Source organism: Salvelinus namaycush, chromosome 11 (assembly GCF_016432855.1).
Source record: "Salvelinus namaycush isolate Seneca chromosome 11, SaNama_1.0, whole genome shotgun sequence".
NCBI classification, from domain to species: domain Eukaryota; kingdom Metazoa; phylum Chordata; class Actinopteri; order Salmoniformes; family Salmonidae; genus Salvelinus; species Salvelinus namaycush.
The window spans coordinates 27,191,756-27,213,924 of record NC_052317.1 but is presented as its reverse complement, the minus strand read 5'-3'; the positions used below and the strand labels follow the sequence as shown (position 1 = coordinate 27,213,924).

The 22,169-nt window shown below is 43.9% G+C and overlaps 1 protein-coding gene across 1 annotated transcript; it reads left to right on the top strand.

Moving 5' to 3' along the window:
- The first annotated feature begins 523 nt into the window (after nt 1-523).
- Nucleotides 524-14,351, top strand: mylk4a (myosin light chain kinase family, member 4a). The gene is made up of 14 exons (XM_039003189.1): nt 524-1,069; nt 3,119-3,212; nt 3,710-4,190; nt 5,949-6,319; nt 6,869-6,974; nt 7,843-7,936; nt 8,340-8,449; nt 9,543-9,684; nt 9,879-9,949; nt 10,090-10,218; nt 10,657-10,809; nt 12,886-12,964; nt 13,186-13,194; nt 14,310-14,351. The coding sequence occupies exons 1-14, from the start codon at nt 524-526 to the stop codon at nt 14,349-14,351; spliced, it is 2,427 nt and encodes an 808-aa protein (XP_038859117.1).
- Nucleotides 14,352-22,169: the final 7,818 nt, after the last annotated feature.

Genomic DNA, 22,169 nt, shown 5'->3' with positions numbered 1-22,169 from the left:
CCCCGCCCCCCTGGCCGGTCCCCTGCTGACGTCGGCTGTGCCGTTTACATTTAGGTAGACAGGCTTATTCCATTCTTAATACCACCTCCAGTAAGGAGAAGAGCAGAGGTGTCAAGCAGTAGGTGAGAGACAGGGACAATCTCACGACCGGATGACTGTTAAGTCACAACTCTAAAGGTGTTTCCACAGGTTACACTGACAGTTACTGGCTGTATTTTTCTGGTTTCACTCTTTATGGATTAGAGTTTAGTTAGTTTGATTTTCTTTTTTCATTTTTGTTGTTGATAAATTTGCATTTTATTTACATATCCGTCTTTAAATCAGCTTGTCTGTACAGTTGAAGAGGAGTACATAGGGATAAGGCTGGCTGCGTTTTTCAAAAGAGTTGTCCCGTCTGTCACTCGGACGTTGGTCATAAACTTTTCTGTGACCCTTTTTCTGTCTCGATTGGGTGTCCTGTCGTGATTCGGTCATGAGTTCAAAGATAGTGAACTCTAACTCAACCCCTGGAAAGCCAAGCACGATGGATAACCTAACCGACTGCACTGGTGCCGGCTTGGACCTCATTCAGAATCGCATTGAGTCTCTGAGCAGTAAGATGGACAGGCTCATCAACATCCAGGAGAAGGTCCTCAATCGGCTGGACGGAATAACCCAGGACATCGATGGTATCGAGAGGGACGTGGAAACTCTGAAGGTGGACAACGAGGAGATCCATATACCTGCAAGAGCCCTAACTCTTCCCCTGGCTCAAACCCAGGGTACAGGTGTGGTGGGCGAGGTGAGAGAGATGTGTCATGAGATGAGCTCCATCATGCTGGCGTTGGACCAGCGCTCGGAGAAGCAGGCTGAGAAGCTGGACGGGATGGAGAATCTGGTCCTCAGCATCCAGCAGGTCATCAGATTCATCGGGGAGACGGTGAAGAGCTCCCGGGTTATGGAGATGATGTTTATGCGTCCTGCAGCACGCAAGGCCTCCAAGTCCAAAGACAGTAAGAGCAAGGTGGACGTTAAGAGGCAATCGTCTGCAGAAAAGAGCGAGAGCTCAGTTACTAAGAAGACCGACAAGGTGAGACTGGAAGCTCAAACTGCACTAACCAAAGAGGTGTGTTTGTGCAGGTCTATGTAGACTGTATTAAGGGTTCTTTATTAAGGCACTTTATGAACTCTTTACTCAACAAAACTCTGGATTATGTTCAAGTGAATTTAATAATAAAACACTTGTGTTCAGGTGTTAATTTAGAATGGATTGATGTTATGGATGTTTTGATGGGCAACGTAGGTTAGATGAATTGCTGGGTTCGCTGTTTCCTCACGCTCCTGCAAATTACATGTCCTTCAAAAATGTACACATTGTATTCAGGCTCGGAGATAAGGTGCTCCATGTTTCCATGTTTGGTTTTTGATTTGGTTTAGTTTTATGACATTGGCACTGCAGAGGAAAATGATAGACACAGAGACACTGAAGGTCAATGGCTAGTACCGTTTGGTATTAGAGCCTTAAGCGGGACTTATAGGTACCTCAAAGCCAGTTATCATCCCTTTCCATTACTGGCATGAGGGTGGATGCCAGATTGGTATCTGTTTTCATGCCCAGGGTCTATTACCTGCAAGCAGTGACCAACTCATATAGATAGTGAATGAGATACATTGTAGTGTAAGAGTTTCCACATGTCATGGTGTATAGTAGTGTAGAGTATGTGTACTAGGAAATTAGGAAAGCGGTCCTGTAAATAATTGTAATGTATTCAGACCCTTATTTGGTGAGTTAAGGGTCTTTCCATTTCAACACAGTTCTAGCACAAAACCTCAAACTACGATACAGACTTGACATTTTCAGCGTGATTTGAGGTTAGAACTCGAACAGCAACTAAGTGGTCATATAAGTCCACACGTAAGGGCATACATACCTCTGTGATTGTCTATTGGCTACTGTATGACTCAGATCACCAGGAATTCTCGTTGTCGTCAGAGCTCTCGTCAGGCGGTGGCTCCAGCCTCTGGCCGTCTCATTCACCTCTAAGGTGTGAGATAACTGTCTACCGCAGACATTTGTCAATGTGGTCCCCCCCACACACACACCACACAAACCACACACATATCGTACCACTGTGGAAATCCCCATCCTCAAAATATCTCCTCTGCCTTACTACTGAGCAGTGCTTACCTCACAATCAACAACACAATATATTTTTTATTAAGATGTTGACCTGCTCATTAAAGGACTGGAGTGTTTACTATAGTACTGGGTAGCCCCTCAGGTTCGAAGTCTGTTTGAGAATACTTGTTTGGCTGGTTGCAGGCAATTTCTCCGCTTAGGGTCAGTATTGCATTCCATCGCTGACTGTGACAAGTGATAACTATAAATTCACAGCCTCGCACATATGTACCAACCTATCTATACATCTGCTGCGGACAATCAACATCATGCTTTGACTGAAACAAGTTTGGCTTTGTAGTTTGTATTAATACAGTACCAGGATGCTAACTTGAATAAAACAACTGATCAGGCTAGGCTATATGTTTTGACGGTTACATTAATGTTTCTTTCATCTTTAACATCACATTCAGTCATTCATTTTATTAATTTCACATATTGTAACAACTGTTTTCATTTTTCATACTGTCAAATGTTCATGTTCATTTGTAACCTACCTCTCTCACTACCACTCACCTTCCTCCTTACCCTCTCTAACAGTGTCATAATCCATTTCATGTTGCATAACATTCACCATTGTCCAACTAGCATTGCCATGTTGTCTGTCTCCTTAACAGAAAACTACCTCTACTAAAGCCACTAAAGGGACTCAAGGGATGATAACCACTAAATGTGAACCCAAACCTAGTAGACCGGAGACCACTCACAGTCACAAGACAACAAAGCTCCACGGACCAAAGCATTTTCTCACAATCCGCAAACTCTGCGGAAACTTTGTACGTGTAAACTTGCTCACAGAAAACATGTTTATCATGAAGTTTCTGTGCAGTAAATATTGTAATTACATAGTGGTAGCGGTTTCAGGGAAATATACATATTTTACCTAGTTTTGAAGAATGTTGAAATGTAGACCAAATGCAGAACGTGATGATCTTATCTTTCGTTCTTCCCTTCCTTTAGTCAAAAGATCACAAGGGAAAGGATGGGAAGGAGAAGTCCAGTCTGAGCACAAAAGGTCTGAAAACACAGAAGAAGAAACCCCCAGATACAGCAGGTGTTCACATCACAGTACATTAAAATGTATCAACAATAGCTCACAGCCATACAACACACACACAGTGACCTTTACCAGTCAAAACAAACTAACTCACACACAGCAGCACTCACAACATGTAACATGTGAGATGTAAACAACATGTGTTCTGAAAGCTTAGAGAGCGGGAGAAGAAAATAGACTTCTTTGAATGATACTATCTTGGAGCCACACAAAAGGTAACCAACTGGCTAGTCCCAACAGTCTTCGTGTCAGACGTAAACAACAGTATTGCGCTAACAAGTACATCATGAAACCAAAACATCAAAGAGAATAAAAAAGATCAGACTGACACTTCAGACAACCACCTGCCATCATCTTAGGAGGATACTAGGAGTGTGTTGACATTCTGAGATATTGTGCAATCATCTGATTATAGTTACTAAAGGGAAAGTCATGCAGGTGGTTGAATTAATTATAACTGTATCCCCTTGGCCATTCTGTTTGTTCCAATGCAGACACCATCTCTCTGAGGAAGCAGGCGTTGCTGCTAAAGGAGGTTCAGAAGCTCAACAAGGAGAATGCAGAGAGATCATCATCAGGTCACCAGCAGCAGCTTACCCCTGATGGCGTCTTGGACCTGGAGGCTGGATCTGGAAGGGCCTCAGAGGGGTTGGTGTCATCACAGACTGGGTCCCTCAGCCCGAACCTGCTGGACTTGATCCTCAAGGGCCCCAAGGCCCCCGTGTCCTCATTGTCTGAGGAGGAGAGGGAGGCAGCAGGAGATGGACTAAAAGTGGAGGAGAGGAAGGAGGAAGAGGAGGCCATAAAGAAGCAAGAGAAGGAAGACCACCTCAGTGAATCCAAGTTCAAGGAAGAGGAGCGAGAGGAAGAGCTGTTGAAAATCACAGAGCAGCCTGAGGAGGTTAGAGGAGCAGAGGAGAGAGAGGGGAACAAAAAGTTGGAGGACAGTGCAGGCCCATCAGAAGCTGCTGATATGTCAGTTAAAGATCTCCCTCCTCTCCCACCCTCCCCTGAAGCTCCAGGAGAGACTGGCTCTATTCCAGAGAGGTAGAGTATCCCCTCTACCCTCCTCAATCCCTTCCTATTTATTTTATTTGATGTATTTCTTTGTTTCGTTCTCTGTCTCTCACTCTCTGTCCCTCTCATTCTCTCTCTCTTTATTTCTCTCTCTACTTCAGTACCATTCACTCTGTGATGCCTGTCTTTCAAATACACACACTAATTTCTAAAATAAACTCAGCAAAAAAAGAAACGTCCTTTTTTCAGGACCATGTCTTTCAAAGATAATTAGTAAAAATCCAAATAACTTCACAGATCTTCATTGTAAAGGGTTTAAATACTGTTTCCCATGCTTGTTCAATGAACCATACACAATTAATGAACACACACCTGTGGAGATACTAACAGCTTACAGACGGTAGGCAATTAAGGTCACAGTTATGAAAACTTAGGACACTAAAGAGGCCTTTCTACTGACTCTGAAAAACACCAAAAGAAAGATGCCCAGGGTCCCTGCTCATCTGTGTGAACTTGCCTTAGGCATGCTGCAAGGAGGCATGAGGACTGCAGATGTGGCCAGGGCAATAAATTGCAATGTCAATACTGTGAGACACCTAAGACAGCGCTACAGGGAGACAGGATGGACAGCTGATCGTCCTCGCAGTGGCAGACCACGTGTAACAACACCTGCACAGGATCGGTACATCCGAACATCACACCTGCGGGACAGGTACAGGATGGCAACAACAACTGCCCGAGTTACACCAGGAACACACAATCCCTCCATCAGTGCTCAGACTGTCCGCAATAGGCTGAGAGAGGCTGGACTGAGGGCTTGTAGGCCTGTTGTAAAGCAGGTCCTCACCAGACATCACTGGCAACAACGTCGCCTATGGGCACAAACCCACCATCGCTGGACCAGACAGGACTGACAAAAAGTGCTCTTCATTGACGAGTCGCGGTTTTGTCTCACCAGAGGTGATGGTCGGATTTGCGTTTATCGTCGAAGGAATGAGCGCTACACTGAGGCCTGTACTCTGGAGCGGGATCAATTTGGAGGTGGAGGGTCCGTCATGGTCTGGGGCGGTGTGTCACAGCATCATCGGACTGATCTTGTTGTCATTGCAGGCAATCTAAATGCTGTGCGTTACAGGGACGACATCCTCCTCCCTCATGTGGTACCCTTCCTGCAGGATCATCCTGACATGACCCTCCAGCATGACAATGCAACCAGCCATACTGCTCGTTCTGTGTGTGATTTCCTGCAAGACAGGAATGTCAGTGTTCTGCCATGGCCAGCGACGAGCCCGGATCTCAATCCCATTGAGCACATCTGGGATCTGTTGGATCGGAGGGTGAGGGCGAGGGCCATTCCCTCCAGAATTGTCTGGGAACTTGCAGGTGCCTTGGTGGAAGAGTGTGGTAACATCTCACAGCAAGAACTGGCAAATCTGGTGCAGTCCATGAGGAGGAGATGCACTGCAGTACTTAATGCAGTTGGTGGCCACACCAGATACTGACTGTTACTTTTTTTTGACCCCGCCTTTGTTCAGGGACACATTATTCAATTTCTGTTAGTCACATGTCTGTGGAACTTGTTCAGTTTATGTCTCAGTGGTTGAATCTTGTTATGTTCATACAAATATTTACACATGTTAAGTTTGCTGAAAATAAATGTAGTTGACAGTGAGAAGACATTTCTTTTTTTGCTGAGTTTATGTTTGTCTGTTCCAGTTGTGAAGTCCACAACAAAAGTGCCTCCTCTCAGTCTCTGGAGGCTGCAGAACAGGACCAGATGGAAGAGGGCAGCACCAGCAGTAAGCGTCGTGTGACGGAGGAAGACCTGGGAGTGGAGGACCACAAGAAGAGTCGGGTGGAGGGAGGAGCAGGAGAGGAATATGTGAGGCAGGGGGAGAAGGAGCAGGGGGAGAGGCAGGAGGAGGAAGAGGACGGAGAAAGACCAGAGGATGAGGACGAGGGATGGGGCATCTTCAAGGCAGACGGGGTGGATATCCGTGTGGAACTGAAGGAGAGGATGGGAAAAGAGAAGAACCCGGATCAGTCTACAGAAGTCAGGCAGTCTACTGGGGAACAGTTCTTCATTGGTGAGGACCAGCATTTTTATGGGGTACTGTGGCTTTAAGTCTGGGGGAAAGGTGATAAGTACTGAGGGAGGAACTTGAAATGCGCACACTCAACTCAACGATTCCATAAATCACACATTAATCTCAGTGGAAAACTGGAGTTACGCAAACAAATATTAGGATTTGGGCCTGATATGAAGTCCAATAGATTTTTGATATGGTGGCTATTCTTTCTCTTTTCGTAGAAAATATTCATAATCTTATTGAATTAGGGTATAAAAAAGCATGCTTTCTAGGAGTAACAAAGTACGAGAGTACTGTAGTCTGCATAACCAACATTGTATCTCCATTCTCATGTTTACCACAGTGTGTTAGTTAGCACAGAATGATAACTTGATTATGAGGTACCATTAATAGAGCCACGTGCTAACTGATTAACAATACAGCTTCTATTTCCCCACCATGCTACTGTTTGCCAGGGCTCACTTGAAAAATAGATGTCAATCTCTATGTGACTTCCATGGTTAAATGGTTAAAAATGAAATAATTTTGTATCATATCTCCTTTAAGATAAAAGCTCTCCTCCTCCGGCTCCATTCAACCATCGAATAGTGTCAGCCAAACCGAACCAGATCAGCAACTTCTACACCATCAACAGAGCAGAGGTTCTCGGAGGGTAAGTGTACCTATCCTGTTCCTAGCGATACAGAATGATTTGAACCACAAGGTAAAATTTGAAAGGACTTTTCAACTGTTTAACTTCAAATTCAAGAACAATAGTATCCATCCGCAATAACAGTATTGTGAGGTTCCAAAGAGTAACATAAAATAGTGCCTGCTTAGGCCGATCGCTCCCCAGAGAGCACAGGCCATCAACGACTCCTCTCCGTCGAGCTCTTTTCTACATTGTACTGAGTTATTATAAATTTGTAAATTATTAGTCGATTCTCCATTGTCTTTTGGAACCAAACCCACAGAACAAATTATATCTGACCTAAATCATAGACAGAGAGGAACAGAGGTCCTCAACAATGTTGAGTTGTGTAACCCTCCCCTCCTCTCCTCTCCTCTCTTCTCCTCTCCCCTGGTTCATAACTCCAGAGTCAGGGCAGTTATTTTTACTGAAGGCCTTTGGGGTATGTGAAACCATACCCCCACTGCCAGCTGTGAGCTAATCGCTAAGTGTTAATCCACATTTTCAAAGAGAGGACCCTTACTCTCATTTAATGAAATAAAGGAGAAATTAACAATACAATTCCTTCACAAAATAATATTACTTTCTTGTATCGGAAGAGAACTGATTTTGTATCCGAGGACATACTGATGAAATAGTTTTGATAGTTCAAGTAGTTCATCTTCTGACTGCAATCCCCCTCCATTCAGGGGACATATTATCTGGATGAGTAACATTATAGGATCTGTGACTTACAGGTGACCGTTTTGCCAACTCTTAGTCAGAGGGAGAGGGAGTAAGGTTACGTTATAAAAAAGAAAACGAGTCAGAAACTGAAGACACCTTACTTATTTTTTCGTCTCTCTCTTAGGGGTCGTTTTGGCCAGGTGCACAAATGCATGGAAAACTCCTCGGGTCTCACCCTGGCTGCCAAGATCATCAAAGCCCGGAGTCAGAAAGAGAAGGTACTAATTCTTAATGAGTAAATGTACTTGGAATATAAACTGAATAAACTACACTTGTTAAGGTTTAAAAATGTATCTTCGAAGGCTATGTGCATTTTGCATGCATATAAAAACCTCTACACACCTTGCAGCTTCCTTGAAAAATGAAGTTATTTTGAAATACTTTTTGAGTGCGAACCTCCTGTATTTAAAAAAAATCCAAAATGTGGAATTAGACATCTGAACATAACACTCTAAAAACCTTTTCACTCTAAAGAAGTGGATGGATGGGGAATATGTTTCTTCCTCATTTTCTGATAAATGTTACATTTGACCCAGAAAAGAGGAGCCGTACACTGCTTGCTAGCTGCAAGCGAGCATCTGACACCTCTCATTATGTGGTTGGTGTGTGTTTGGCATGTAGGAGGTGGTGAAGAATGAGATCACGGTCATGAACCAGCTGGACCATGCCAACCTGATCCAGCTCTACGCCGCCTACGAGTCCAGGAACGACATCATTCTGGTGCTGGAATAGTACGTTGCCTCCACAGAACTAAATAAAACATATCAGCATTATAGTGTACACTATATATACAAAAGTAAATGGTGGAGGAGGAATAATGGTCTGGGGCTAGCTAGCTGCATTTGCTAGCTAAGTAAGTGAAGCTTAAAGTGCTTGTCCTTCATTTTGGAAGAAATAGTTTTGTTCAACTATTGCCTTTCTCTCTCTTTGAGTCAACTACTCACCACATTTTATACACTGCAGTGCTAGCTAGCTGTAGCTTATGCTTTCAGTACTAGATGCAAGAGCTCTGATAGGCTGAAGGATGTCCTCCGGAGTTGTCATAATTAGTGTGTAAGTCTATGGAAGGGGGTGAGAACCATCAGCCTCCTAGGTTTTGTATTGAAGTCAACGTACCCAGAAGAGGACGGAAGCTAGCTGTCCTCTGACTACACCATGGTGCTACCCTTGGCAAAGTAGTGTTTTAATCAGTTATTTGGTGACGTGATTATATTTAGTATAGTTTTATCTAAAAAGGATAACTTTTTAAATGTTTTACAATTACATTTTTTTATGAAATTCACTGAGGAGGATGGTCCTCCCCTTCCTCCTCTGAAGAGCCTCCACTGGTGGGAAGCCTTCCCACGAGAGTGGAGGCTGTTATAGCAGCAATGGAGGAACCAACTCCATATTAATGCCCATGATTTTGGAATGAGATGTTCGACAAGCAGGTGTCCAGATACTTTTTGTCATGTAGTGTATGTCTATGGTTCTCTGCCTCGCTGTCTGTTCCTTCCCACAATGTTTTCTCAACCCACATCTTTAAGCTTAAATTCATTTGACATCATTTTTATGCCATGATGCCACTGTAGATAGAAATACACAATAGGTCAGTGCACTGTCTTGTAGTATCTTTAAGTCAATGGATTTTGAGGAAACTTGAATGAAATGAAATGATAGTGAATGTGTTCAGGAAAGTACAGCAGCATTTTGAGTCTACTGATTCAGACCATGGTACATACAGGCTTTACTTCCTAGCGACCCCAAGCTCAAGTCCTGTTTTTGGGCAATTTGCTTAATACGTTTCTGCAGCATCCTAATGTGTTTTTGTGTGTGTGATTGTAGTGTGGATGGAGGGGAGCTCTTTGACAGGATCATCGATGAGAACTACACTCTGATGGAGCTGGACACGGTGCTGTTCATCAGGCAGATCTGTGAGGGCCTGCAGCACATGCACAAGATGTACATCCTCCATCTGGACCTCAAGGTAGACTACCACACTGTGTTTGACAGGGGCAGTGAGCAAACAAATATATACTTATGTGTTCAGATCAGTGTTAATGTGCCAGAGGTCATTGTTTTCTATAGCCACTGATGTTATTGATAGCATATCAGATTGTACACAATAGGTAACAATGGTTTCTATATACTACTGTCTTGCTATTGTTTCACCTTTTTCAGCCAGAGAATATTCTATGTGTGAGCAGAGTCACGAATAAAATTAAGATCATCGACTTTGGACTTGCCAGAAAGTAGGTTTCATATTCACATGAATCGTCCACTTGAATTAGCATAACTGTATATCATATATGATGTATCAATGCATGCAACATTAAACTATTGTATTTGTATTGATAGATTCCCAATAAAAATAAACACGTATTCCCCCTAGATACAAGCCCAGAGAGAAGTTACGAATAAATTTCGGCACCCCAGAGTTCCTGGCCCCAGAAGTTGTCAACTACGACTTTGTGTCATTCAACACCGACATGTGGAGCCTGGGAGTCATTACATATATGCTGTGAGTACACATGCACACTCATTTATTTAACCTTTATTTAACTAGGCAAGACAGTTATGAACAAATTCTTATTTACAATGACGGCCTACCCTGGCCAAACTCTAACCCGGAAGATGCTGGGCCAATTGTGCGCTGCCCTATGGGACTCCCAATCATGGCCGGTTGTGATACAGCCTGGAATAGAACCAGGGTCTGTAGTGACCTCTTCTAGCACTGAGATGCAGTGACTTTAGACCACTGCGCCACTTGGGAGCTCAAACGTGTACGCGTGTACGCACACACACACACACACACACACACACACACACACACACACACACACACACACACACACACACACACACACACACACACACACACACACACACACACACACACACACACACACACACACACACACACACACACACAATAAAGACTCTTCCTCTTCTTCCACAGGCTAAGCGGTCTGTGTCCCTTCCTAGGTGACGATGACAATGAGACTTTGAATAACATTCTGGCCTGCCAGTGGAACTTTGAGGAGGCAGAATTTACAGACATCTCAGAGGAGGCCAAAGACTTCATCTCCAAACTCCTCATCATCAATAAAAGGTATCATACATCTGCTTGATTTCAAAATACTGTGCATTCGGAAAGTCTTCAAGCCCCTTGACTTTTTCCACATTTTGTTACGTTACAGCCTTATTCTAAAACAGATTTTTTTTAAATTCCCTCATCAATCTACACACCATCATGACATGACAAAACAAAATCTGTTGAAAATGTTTTTTTTTGCTAATGTATTAAAAAGAAAAAAAAACAGATATCACATTGAATGGAGCTAAAGGTTGGGACTAATAACAACAAATAATAACAAGATAACTAATGTAAAACATACTGTGTCCGTAAAACGTATATGGGTTAAGAACTTTTTTGAAAGAGCACAGTTTGAAAGATATGGCAAATAGAATGGTAGATGGTAGAGGAAAGACAGGAGTAAAAACAAACTAAATAGAACTATTGTAAAATAGACTGTGTCCATAAAATGTATATAGTATGTATAAGCTGGAAGTAGAAGCCTAAGCATGGTTGTTTACTAGTTTACTCCAATTAGAGGAGGGGTGGTAGGGTTAGAAAGTCACACACACACACACACACACACACACACACACACACACACACACACACACACACACACACACACACACACACACACACACACACACACACACACACACACACATATTTGAGTAGGTGTGTCCAAACTTTTGACTTGTACTGTGTGTGTGTGTATATATATATGCAAAACAATATATGGGGGATTGGAAGTGATGCAGACAATTACATAGATGCAAGCTACAATCAATATGCAATATTAAAGCTGATCTATCCCCTAAAAAAAGATATATAAAAAAACGTAAGTATTCAGAACCATTACTCAGTACTTTGTTGAAGCACCTTTGGCAGCGATTACAGCCTCAAGTCTTCTTGGGTATGAAGCTACAAGCTTGGCACATCTGTGTTTGGGGAGTTTCTTCCATTCTTCTCTGCAGATCCTCTCAAGCTCTGTTAGGTTGGATTGGGAGCGTCACTGCACAGCAATGTCCAGGTCTCTCCAGAGATGTTCGGTCGGGTTCAAGTCCGGGCTCTGGCTGGGCCACTCAATGACAATCAGAGATTTGTCCCGATGCCATTCCTGCGTTGCCTTAGCTGTGTGCTTCGGGTCATTGTCCTGTTGGAAGGTGAACCTTCGCCCCAGTCTGAAGTCCTGAGCACTCTGGAGAAGGTTTTTATAAGCGGGCTGTCATGTGCCTTTTACTGAGGAGTGGCTTCCGTCTGGCCACTCTACCATAAAGGGCTGATTGCAGAGATGGTTGTCTTTCTGGAAGGTTCTCCCATCGCCACAGAGGAACTCTGGAGCTCTGTCAGAGTGGCCATCGGGTTCTTGCTCACCTCCCTGACCAAGGCCCTTCTCCTCCGATTGCTCAGTTTGGCGGGGCGGCCAGCTCTTGGAAGAGCCTTGGTGGTTCCAAACTTCTTCCATTTAAGAATGATGGAGGTCACTGTGTTCTTGGGGACCTTCAATGCTGCAGAAATCTTTCGGTACCCTTCCCCAGATCTTTGCCTCAACAAAGAGCTCTATGGACAATTCTATGGACAATTCTTTTGACCTAATGGCTTGGTTTTTGCTCTGACTTGCACTGTCAGCTGCGTCTTTATATAAACATGTATGTGCCTTTCCAAATCATGTTCAATCAATTTAATTTACCATAGGTGGACTCTAATCAAGTTGTAGAAACATCAAGGATGATCATGGATACAGGATGCACCTGAGCTCAATTTCGAGTCTCATAGCAAAGGGTCTGGATATTTATGTAAATAAGGTGTTCTGTTTTTTCATTTTAAAACATTTGCCAAAATTTTGACAAAACCTGTTTTCACTTTGTCATTATGGGGTATTGTTTGTAGATTGATGAGGAAAACAATGATTTAATATATTTTAGAACAAGGCTGTAATGTAACAAATTGTGGAAAAAGTCAAGGGGTCTGAATACTTTCTTGAGGCACAGTATATTGCACCACATATACTGTATATTTTGCAATAAAAATCAAAAATCTATTTTTCTTCTATGACATTTTACATCTGTTCATATATCTCACTGTGTGTTTGTGTGTGTTTTTCTGCAGTTGGAGGATAGGTGCCTCTGAAGCGTTGAGACATCCTTGGCTCTCTGACGCAGTCCTCCATCACCGTCTTCATGAAAAGGTACAGGGCACCCACTCACTTCTTATAGAGAAGATAGGATGGTATCACGCTCTTATGTTGCTACCATATTATGAAGTGGTGTAGTTCTACTGATTGGTTTGCTCTCGTTTAGAAGTTTTTTAAAAATTGTTATTGACTTACAGTATCTTTGTGTTTTGCCTCGGTTTTACAGAAGAACATGTGTAACCGCTCACGCAGATCTTCATGTGTACCCACCACAGATAGTTGAGGTAAGTCTCTAACTCTTCCTCTCAAACCTCACACATTTTCTCCACTAAGACAGAATCCTACTGCATATTTGAACATTTGTGCAAATACCTCATATAATCAAAGGGGATGTTTTACCCCAAAAATATTGTTATATCCCACGTCAGGATTCAGCTCTCAACAAAACAGTAATGTCTTCCTAGAGACCACCAGGTGTAGGCTCGTTTCAACATTTGCCCATGACAAGAAAGTCAGATCAGATTTAGCCCAGAAATGTTGACATTGCTGAAACTGAACTGTTTCCTATCCCTTTTTGTTTTGAGCAGCATGATGACTTGACGGAGCCACTTGGACCAAGCCTGCTGTACATCTGTAGAACTACCAGAGCTTACCTGTATGAACACATTTAAACAGTTAAAACTCCGTAGGTGGAGGAGTGTGTCGTGTGGTAGTGCAAAACTAAGAGACAGACAAGGCAATTCAGCACTCAAAGAGGATTTATTAACTGGTAAAAAAGAAATAAGGCCAATAATCAAAATCAACAGCTGGCCCTTTATGGCAATAACTGAATGTAATCGTATTATTCCGCAGTGATTTATTTTCTCCCAGGGCAGAGAGAGCTTCAAACCGTCGTCATTGGGTGCTGACTGGTCCAATGGTTAGGCGTGTCCTCCTCACTGCTCTCTCTCTCTCCCTCGCTGAACTCCACTGCCTCCCCATGTTCTGCCACCCTAATTGCAGCCAGCTGTTCAAGATGTGCAGCTGCAGTCAATTAAGTCTCTGTGGAGAGATGCCACACCTTGTAGTGAGTTGTTTATCCACCAAGTGGGGCCAAAAGCCGGCCTTTCCCACCCTTACACCCCTCGGATGCTCACACACCGCCCACCCCTGCCTCAACCCGTGGTTTGTACAGGCCAATGTCCCGATAGAGTCAACTCTTGACCAGTCATCTAATCCAAGGCCATGGAGATACACCCCTGGACCTCCAGGGGTCATACAACAAAGGTTGATGTTTGCCATCTCCATGGTTCACCCTCTTCATGGGTCTGGTTCTCGGCCACCTTCTGGGGCACACACGATAACTGGTTATTGAGAGGGGGAAGGCTCTCACCTCCATGCGTCTGTGCCTCCTCACCAGCTTTACCGTTCTCCTTTGAATGACAACACGTGTCCCCCTTAAGCGGCTCACCTTTTTCCACTTGGGCCTCAGGATTTCTGCAAAGTCTTGGGTTATCATCACAGAAATGTTCAGAAATGTTTGTTTTACCTCAGTTTTACCTCAAACCCCTTTTCTTTCACAGGGCCTTTCTTTTGGTCACCTCCAGTCCTTCTTGCAAAACCATGCTTCTTCAACATTCTCAAAATAGAGCACCCCGGCAGCATGCCACCTGCCTCAGCTCTGGTCAAAGGACATTTGAAGGTCCATGACAGGAGTTTGAGGTTTCTCCATTTCTGAACATCCCTTTTCATTGGTCATACTCACCACCACAGTGCCGTCTTGGACCTTTACCTCATGGGCCTGGGGCTCGCTGTCCCCTGGTGGTGTACCTGATGGTAGTTGACCAGTTTCTGTGGAGTTGGAAGACTCTCCCTGAGGCACCCTGGTAACCAAGAGCTTGGCAAAGTCTAGGGTTACCATATAACCATCATCCATCTTAATGAACTTGCCTGACCATGGTAGGCCCTCTGACTCCCAGGCCCACTCTCCAACTCTCCACCACTCCTGGGGAGGCACAGTAACATAGTTGGTTTGTCAGGCTTACCCATGTCTTGTAGCTCTTCCATTCACATTTGACTGGGTGGATCACTGGCAGAGCTCCACTGCCTCCTTGGCCTCTTCCTGTCTTTAAACGGGATTCTTCTTCTCTGGCTGTGCCTTTTTCTTCTGCGTCGTGTCAGAGGTTTGACCTCTGCCTCAACCGCTCTGTTGGGTCTTTGTCTCACTGCCTTCTGTGCAAGTGCTCCACCTGCTGGCAGTTCTGTCTTCTGGGTTTTGGAAAGAAGACTCACGTCAACCATGGTTAGACACTTTTTAAACCTCTTCACTTCTGAATGACAATCCAACCTTCCTTCAGACTTCTTAACTCATGACAAAACTTCACTCACCAGAGTATTGGGCTGCTTCCCTCTTGGGTGGTAGTGCCCTTCTACGGGCTCACCCCAGTCCCCGATGGGGTCTCCCCACCAGTTTTTGATTTTGGAGCACTGGAACTTTCCCTGGTCTCTGCTGAATCCTTTGGACCGCCATCTCCCTGTCACCACTTCACCATCAGGGGACCTTGAAACCTCTTCTGGGGAAAACAAAGTGGGAGAGTCATCAGTGGAATGTATTTGGACTGACATTCTTGTTGGTGTGGTTGTCCTGGGAACCCTCTGTGTAACCATGCTCTGGTCCAGGTTTTCTTTTTCAGGGTTCCTTTAATCTTCTCTGGCCATGGGTTCTGGAAATACAGGCTGTTTTCTCTTCAGTCAAGGGGCTGTTCAGTGGTGTGGGTAAACAACTCACACGAAGGAGCAAACATGTCCCCTGAAATGGAGAGTGGGATTTGTTCCCACCAGAGCTACATCTCCCCCCCCCCCCCCCCCCGAGTTCTAGGACTTGCCTCAGCAGATGGCTGTGTTGATGCTTTTCACGCAGTGGCACCTCAAGGCTACTTAGGCTCTCCTGCTCTTCTTTGAGCAACAAGGAGACCTGCTCCCACTTGGCCCTCGAGGCCATATTAGATATCTCCAGCCTGTGAACGACATCCTGCATTTTCTGAACTTCATTGCGTTTTCCACTTATGATTGCAATTCAGAGGCTTTACCTGCCAGGGACATCTTCTCCTCCATCAATGCCACCACTCTCTGCTTGGCTTCCATCGCTGACTTCTTTGCCATCTCTTCATTACTTTTCAATTCACTTATGAGGCTCTTCACTGCCTCCTGCTCAAGCCTTCTTGCTGCCTGCTCCTCTTCCAGACAGGCCTGTACATTGTTCCTCTTTATTGCTTCTCAATTACCTAGGCAGTTCATGCTTGGTCTGCTTGCTCTTACTGCTTGTCCAGCACCTGTGTGGAAACCCCTGTTCCTTTTGAACTGGGGTGCAGCTTTTCTTCCAACAGGGCCAACATCCCAGCCTGGGCTTCCCCTTGTAGCTCTGCCCTCTACCGGCAGATCTCTAAATTCTGGACGCTGGTTACCTGCTCCCTATGCTCTTTTTCTGCACACTCGTGAGCTACCTCAGAGACCTCCAGGACCCTCTTCAGCTGCAGCATTCCTGCCTCTAATTCTTCTCACCTGAGCTTTTCCTCTGAGCCGAGCATTACTTTTCATGAGCTTTTCGGCATGCTCATTGGCAGCGTGAACTGCCTCTTTAAGATAAATGTTCTCGATTCAGAACAGTGACCTCTTCTTCCCAAGTCACTACAACATCCTGGAACTTAGTCTTTACCTTCTCACCTCTTCCCCTTGGTCCCTGCACTTCTCCTGCAGGCTGAGGACCATACTTGATTCTCTTTCAGTTGACTTGTCAGCCAGGTTACCCTCTCCCTGTTGCTGAAAGTCTCCTCTTGCAAGGTGGCCAGCTGCCTTGACTTCTCATGGAGCCGTTTGAGGCCATGACGCTCTTCTTGTAGGACGGCACACAGGCACCCCAGACGCTCCTTCAGGGCCTCTTTGCTGGTCTTCTCTTCTTCAAACTGCCTCTTGAAGGCTTCCTTGGCCTGGTCAGCATCTAGTAGGGAGGCCCTCGTGCCCCTGCTGCCCCTGGGTGTCTGCTAACAGGCATCTGCTCACATCTTCCGATGCCTTCCCCCTTGAAGTATCAGCTGGCACTTCTTTGTTACAGCCACAGGTGGCGGTTCTTACGTCTGGCTGAGCACTGTTCAGTCTTCTAGCAACATTTTATGTCACTGATAGCTGCAGTGATTTCTGGATCCACAAGGAGCCCCTTTATTTAACTAGGCAAGTCAGTTAAGAACAAATTCTTATTTACAATGACGGCCTACCCCGGCCAAACCCAGACGATGCTGGGCCAATTGTGTACCGCCCTTTGGGATTCCCAATCACGGGCATATGTGATACAGCATGGATTCAAACCAGGGACTCTAGTGACGCCTCTTGCATTGAGATGCAGTGCCTTAGACCGCTGCGCCACCCGGGAGCCGAGAGTTCTTTATGGCCGGTGAGAAACTCAAGACTACCTTCAGAGCTGTTCAGTGCTCCCTTATGTGTGGTGTTTAGTCCTCTCCGTCGCCAAGCACTTCAAGGTTGAGGGACTTGACATCCACCAGCAGCATTTTCTCGTGTAAAAACCAACTTAAAAAACCCTGTCCTCACAGCCTACAGGGCACCATAACTTGTCTAACTGGTTGTCTCAGGTTGCACTACCACACAGGGACACCCACATTCTCCACCAGTGTAACAACTCCGTAGGTGGAGGAGTGTGTCACATGTGTGGTAGTGCAAACCCAAGAGACAGACAAGGCAATTCAGCACTCAAAGAGGATTTATTAAATAAATAAAGGGTTCACAGGTAGCTTGGGGAATCTTCATGTCCCAAAATAATGTTCTCACAAAGAAATGAGGCCAATAATCAAAATCAACAACTGGCCCTTATGTCAGCAACTGAACATAAACGTAAGTCACTGGGGAAGATAATCTTTTACCCCAGGGCAGAGAGAACTTCAAACCTTCGGCATTGGGTGCAAACTGGTCCAATATTTGCGATAAAACTTTGGTGTGTCCTCCTCACGGCTCTCTCTCTCCCTCTCTGAATGCCGCTCCCTCCCCATGTTCTGCCGCCCTAATTGCAGCCAGCTGTACAAGATGTGCAGCTGCAGTCAATTAAGTCTCTGTGGAGAGATTCCACACCTTGTAATGAGTTGTTTAGCCACCAGGTGGGGCCTAAAGCCGGCCTTTCCCACCCCTACACCCCTCGTGTGCTCACAAAACCTACACCTATAGAACTACACCTGTAGAACTACCAGAGCTGTGTGATGAATGGACAATACATGTTATCTTACTTTTACAAAGTAAAAGTACTATTCACACAGTTTAGTGTGAAAGCGTAGAGCCCTTGAAGACTGGAGGGTATAGTGAAAGATATTTTGCTAGATATGTGAATTTAATCTAAAATGCAAGACAGTATAACATAACACCAATACCTAACGGCCCTGATCTTGTAAATATTTTGGGGATTTTGTCAGACAAACTAGCTGAACTTTTATCCGAAGTGTGTTTGTTTCCCTGCTCATAAAGTTTTACTGCTCTCTTCCTTCATGTGTGAATCCATTTTGATTCACACATCAGTTATCCACAATGCACCTCAAAGTATATGCTGTGATGTAACTCTGATCTCTTTTTAATTTCATTTTCTGCTAATGTAAAAGGGTTCCATGTTGTGTACTGTACCCCACTTTTCCTCTGAATGTCAGTGTATTCATGCAAACCGAGGGATTTTCCCGTTTAACTTGATCGATAGATAGACCAATGTCATATGTTTGTTGTTTGTTTTGTGTTCTCGTGACATTTGGTGTAAATAGATAAAATATGCAGATGTTTGCTTAAACCCTTTAATGCGGACCTGGAGTACTTAACACTTTTTCAGTGGCATTAGTCTGGGAAGGCATTGTTATCCTGTTTTCATTTTCTTAAAATCATTTGATCTGTTGTTTTATTTGCTGTTGATATATTCTATATTGTATTTTTGGAAAAGCTGTGCTTTCTCTAAAGAAAGAGTTGTACAAATGGAAATGGTTGTGAACAATGTTTTGTAACAAGATGATTGGCAAAGTAGAAAAATGCCTCATAGAATCAGGGTCTGCATCTAAGGGTTAAGTTCCAGAGACAGCTCGTTTTGATTTCACACACACACACACACACACACACACACACACACACACACACACACACACACACACACACACACACACACACACACACACACACACACACACACATAAACAAACAATTGGTCTGGTCTGTTTTCAAGCTCTAGTATGTCCACTTTATATTGTTAATTATTTAAATCAGATGAATTCATCAAACTAATCATAGCATTGAAGGAAAAAAGTTACATGTTCTTATGTCTATAGTCATGTCCTACATTATACTTATTCATGTGTGTATAAAAAAAACGTTTTTACTTTAAATTAAAATAATCCAAGTCTTATCAGTTTTTTTCTTTGTTTTATTTGGAAACCTTTGTTTAAGATTAAGCAGGTCATTTTTATTTGGCCTTTTTTGTTAATTGTATTTAATGAAAGCATGTTTTTTGGCTTGCATGTGCTCAGTAAAACCAATATAGTACATATATGACACATGATACATCATTATTTCAATGTGTAGGGTTGTGCTTAAATGTTTGCATTGTTAATATTGTTGTTTGTTAATGCTTGTCTGCATGTTATCATATTGTAATGAAATAAAAACGACTTTATTACCTTCCATGAAGGTTGGCTATTGGAAAGTATACTACCTATTAGAATGACATATTGTTAGTATTGAATGTTTTAAACTTTTTATCATTTCCTCTATGGTATATATATTTTCTCAGGTTTACAGTTGTATAGACAGTGAAATTGTTTTCTCTTGTCCATTGAACATTGATCGTCATTGTTTTGAAGGTTAGAGTAGAATAGATTCTGTAAAATCTTTTCTATAAAAAACAATGTCCTTTTTCTGATCCAAGCAACAGAGTGAAAAGCATTTTGAATTCGATATGCATTTGGAAGTGTTGTCGCATTAAAAATGAAATAAATATTACAGAGAAAGGAAAAACACCTTTATTATCACAAGTGTCTTTTCATTGAAATTATCTGTAAAGCAAAACTGTGCTGTATTGCCAATGTGAAATTAGAATACATCTTTAGATCTGAGTTCCGTCACTCAGTGTTGGTGGGTTCCTGACTGTAGCTCCTGTAGCTCAAGGCTCAACCAATCCCTTTGGGTTTCTGATAATGTTGCTCACATGTCCAGCAGAGGGCAGTGAAACTAGGAAAGAAATCATGATCCAACTCACAATTTCAATATATACTGAACAAAAATATAAAAGCAACATGCAACAATTTCAACAATTTTACTTAGTTATATGTCAAATAAGGAAATCAGTCAATTGAAATAAATAAATTAGGCCCTAATCTACGGATTTCCCAAGACTTGGTAGGGGCACAGCCATGGGTGGGCTTGGGAGGGCATAGGCCCACCCACTTGGGAGCCAGGCCCAGCCAATCAGAATGAGTTTTACCCTAATAAAGGGCTTTATTACAGACATAAACGATGACGCCAGAGGGGAGGGCTGCCGTCTTATCGGCTCTTAACCAATTTCGTTTTTTGCGTTGTTCATAACTTGATTTGTACATAATGTTGCTGCTACCATTTCATATGCCTGAAAACAGCTTTTGGACATCAGAACTGTGATTGCTCACCTCAAACTGGACAAAGAGTTCTTCAATGAGTCAGACGGGAGGGATATACTACTATAGACACCCGACCAGGCCCAGATCCCCGTGATTTGCTGGAGAAGGAAACTGAAATTTAGTGGAAAAAGATCAGGGTTCCTTGCGAGGATCAGGTGACAAGTGAAAGCACGTATATACTACCAACGGGACATTAAAATCTTATGTTTCACCGAGTCGTGGCTAAACAACGACATTAAGAACATACAGCTGGCGGGTTATACACTCCATCGGCAGGACAGAACAGCAGCCTCTGGTAAGACACGATGCGGGGACCTATGCATATTTGTGAACAACAGCTGGTGCACAATATCTAAGGAAGTCTCAAGGTTTTGCTCGCCTGAGGTAGAGTATCTCATGATAAGCTGTAGACCACACTATCTACCTAGAGAGTTTTCATCTGTATTTGTCATAGCTGTCTGCATACCACCACAGACCGATGTTAGCACTAAAACTGAGCTCAATGAGCTGTATACCGCCATAAGCAAACAGGAAAACGCTCATCCCGAGGCGACGCTCCTAGTGGCCGGGGACTTTAATGCAGGGAAACTTAAATCAGTTTTACCTAATTTCTATCAGCATGTTAAATGTGCAACCAGAGGGAAAAACAATTCTAGACCACCTGTACTCCACACACATAGACACGTAAAAATCTCTCCCTCGCCCTCCATTTGGCAAATCTGACCATAATTCTATCCTCCTGATTCCTGCTTACGAGCAAAAATGAAAGCAGGAAGCACCAGTGACTCAGCCTACAAAAAAGTGGTCAGATGAAGCAGATACTAAACTACAGGACTGTTTTGCTATCACAGACTGGAACATGTTACGGGATTCTTCCGATGGCATTGAGGAGTACACCACATCAGTCACTGGCTTTATCAATAAGTGCATCGAGGACGTCATCCCCACAGTGACTGTACGTACATACCCCAACCAGAAGCCATGGATTACAGGCAACATTCGCACTCAGGTAAAGGGTAGAGCTGCCGCTTTCAAGGAGTGGGACTCTAACCCGGAAGATTATAATAAATCTCGCTATGCCCTCCAAAGAAACATCAAACAGGCAAAGCATCAATACAAGACTAAGATCAAATCGTACTACACCGGCTCCGACGCTCGTCGGATGTGGCAGGGCTTGCAAACTATTACAGACTACAAAGGGAAGCAGAGCAGAGAGCTGCCGAGTGACACGAGCGTACCAGATGAGCTAAAATACTTCTATGCTCGCTTCGAGGCAAATAACACTGAAACATGCATGAGAGCACCAGCTGTTCCGGACGACTGTGTGATCACGCTCTCTGCAGCCGATGTGAGTAAGACCGTCAAACAGGTTAACATTCACAAGGCCGCAGGGCCAGACGGATTACCAGGACGTGTACTCCGAGCGTGGCTGACCAACTGGCCAGCGTCTTCACTGACATTTTTAACCTCTCCCTGTCCGAGTTTGTAATACTGACATGTTTCAAGCAGACCACCAAAGACCCACTGCTATTTGCATACCGCACCAACAGATCCACAGATGATGCAATCTCTATTGCACTCCACACTGCCCTTTCACA

Bases quoted from the DNA above. Each gene is read 5' to 3' on its own strand.
- mylk4a (XM_039003189.1), top strand. From the start codon at position 524: ATGGATAACCTAACCGACTGCACTGGTGCCGGCTTGGACCTCATTCAG. The intron at 1,070-3,118 runs GTGAGACTGGAA...CCCTTCCTTTAG, and splicing joins TTACTAAGAAGACCGACAAG to TCAAAAGATCACAAGGGAAA. The intron at 3,213-3,709 runs GTGTTCACATCA...GTTCCAATGCAG, and splicing joins GAAACCCCCAGATACAGCAG to ACACCATCTCTCTGAGGAAG.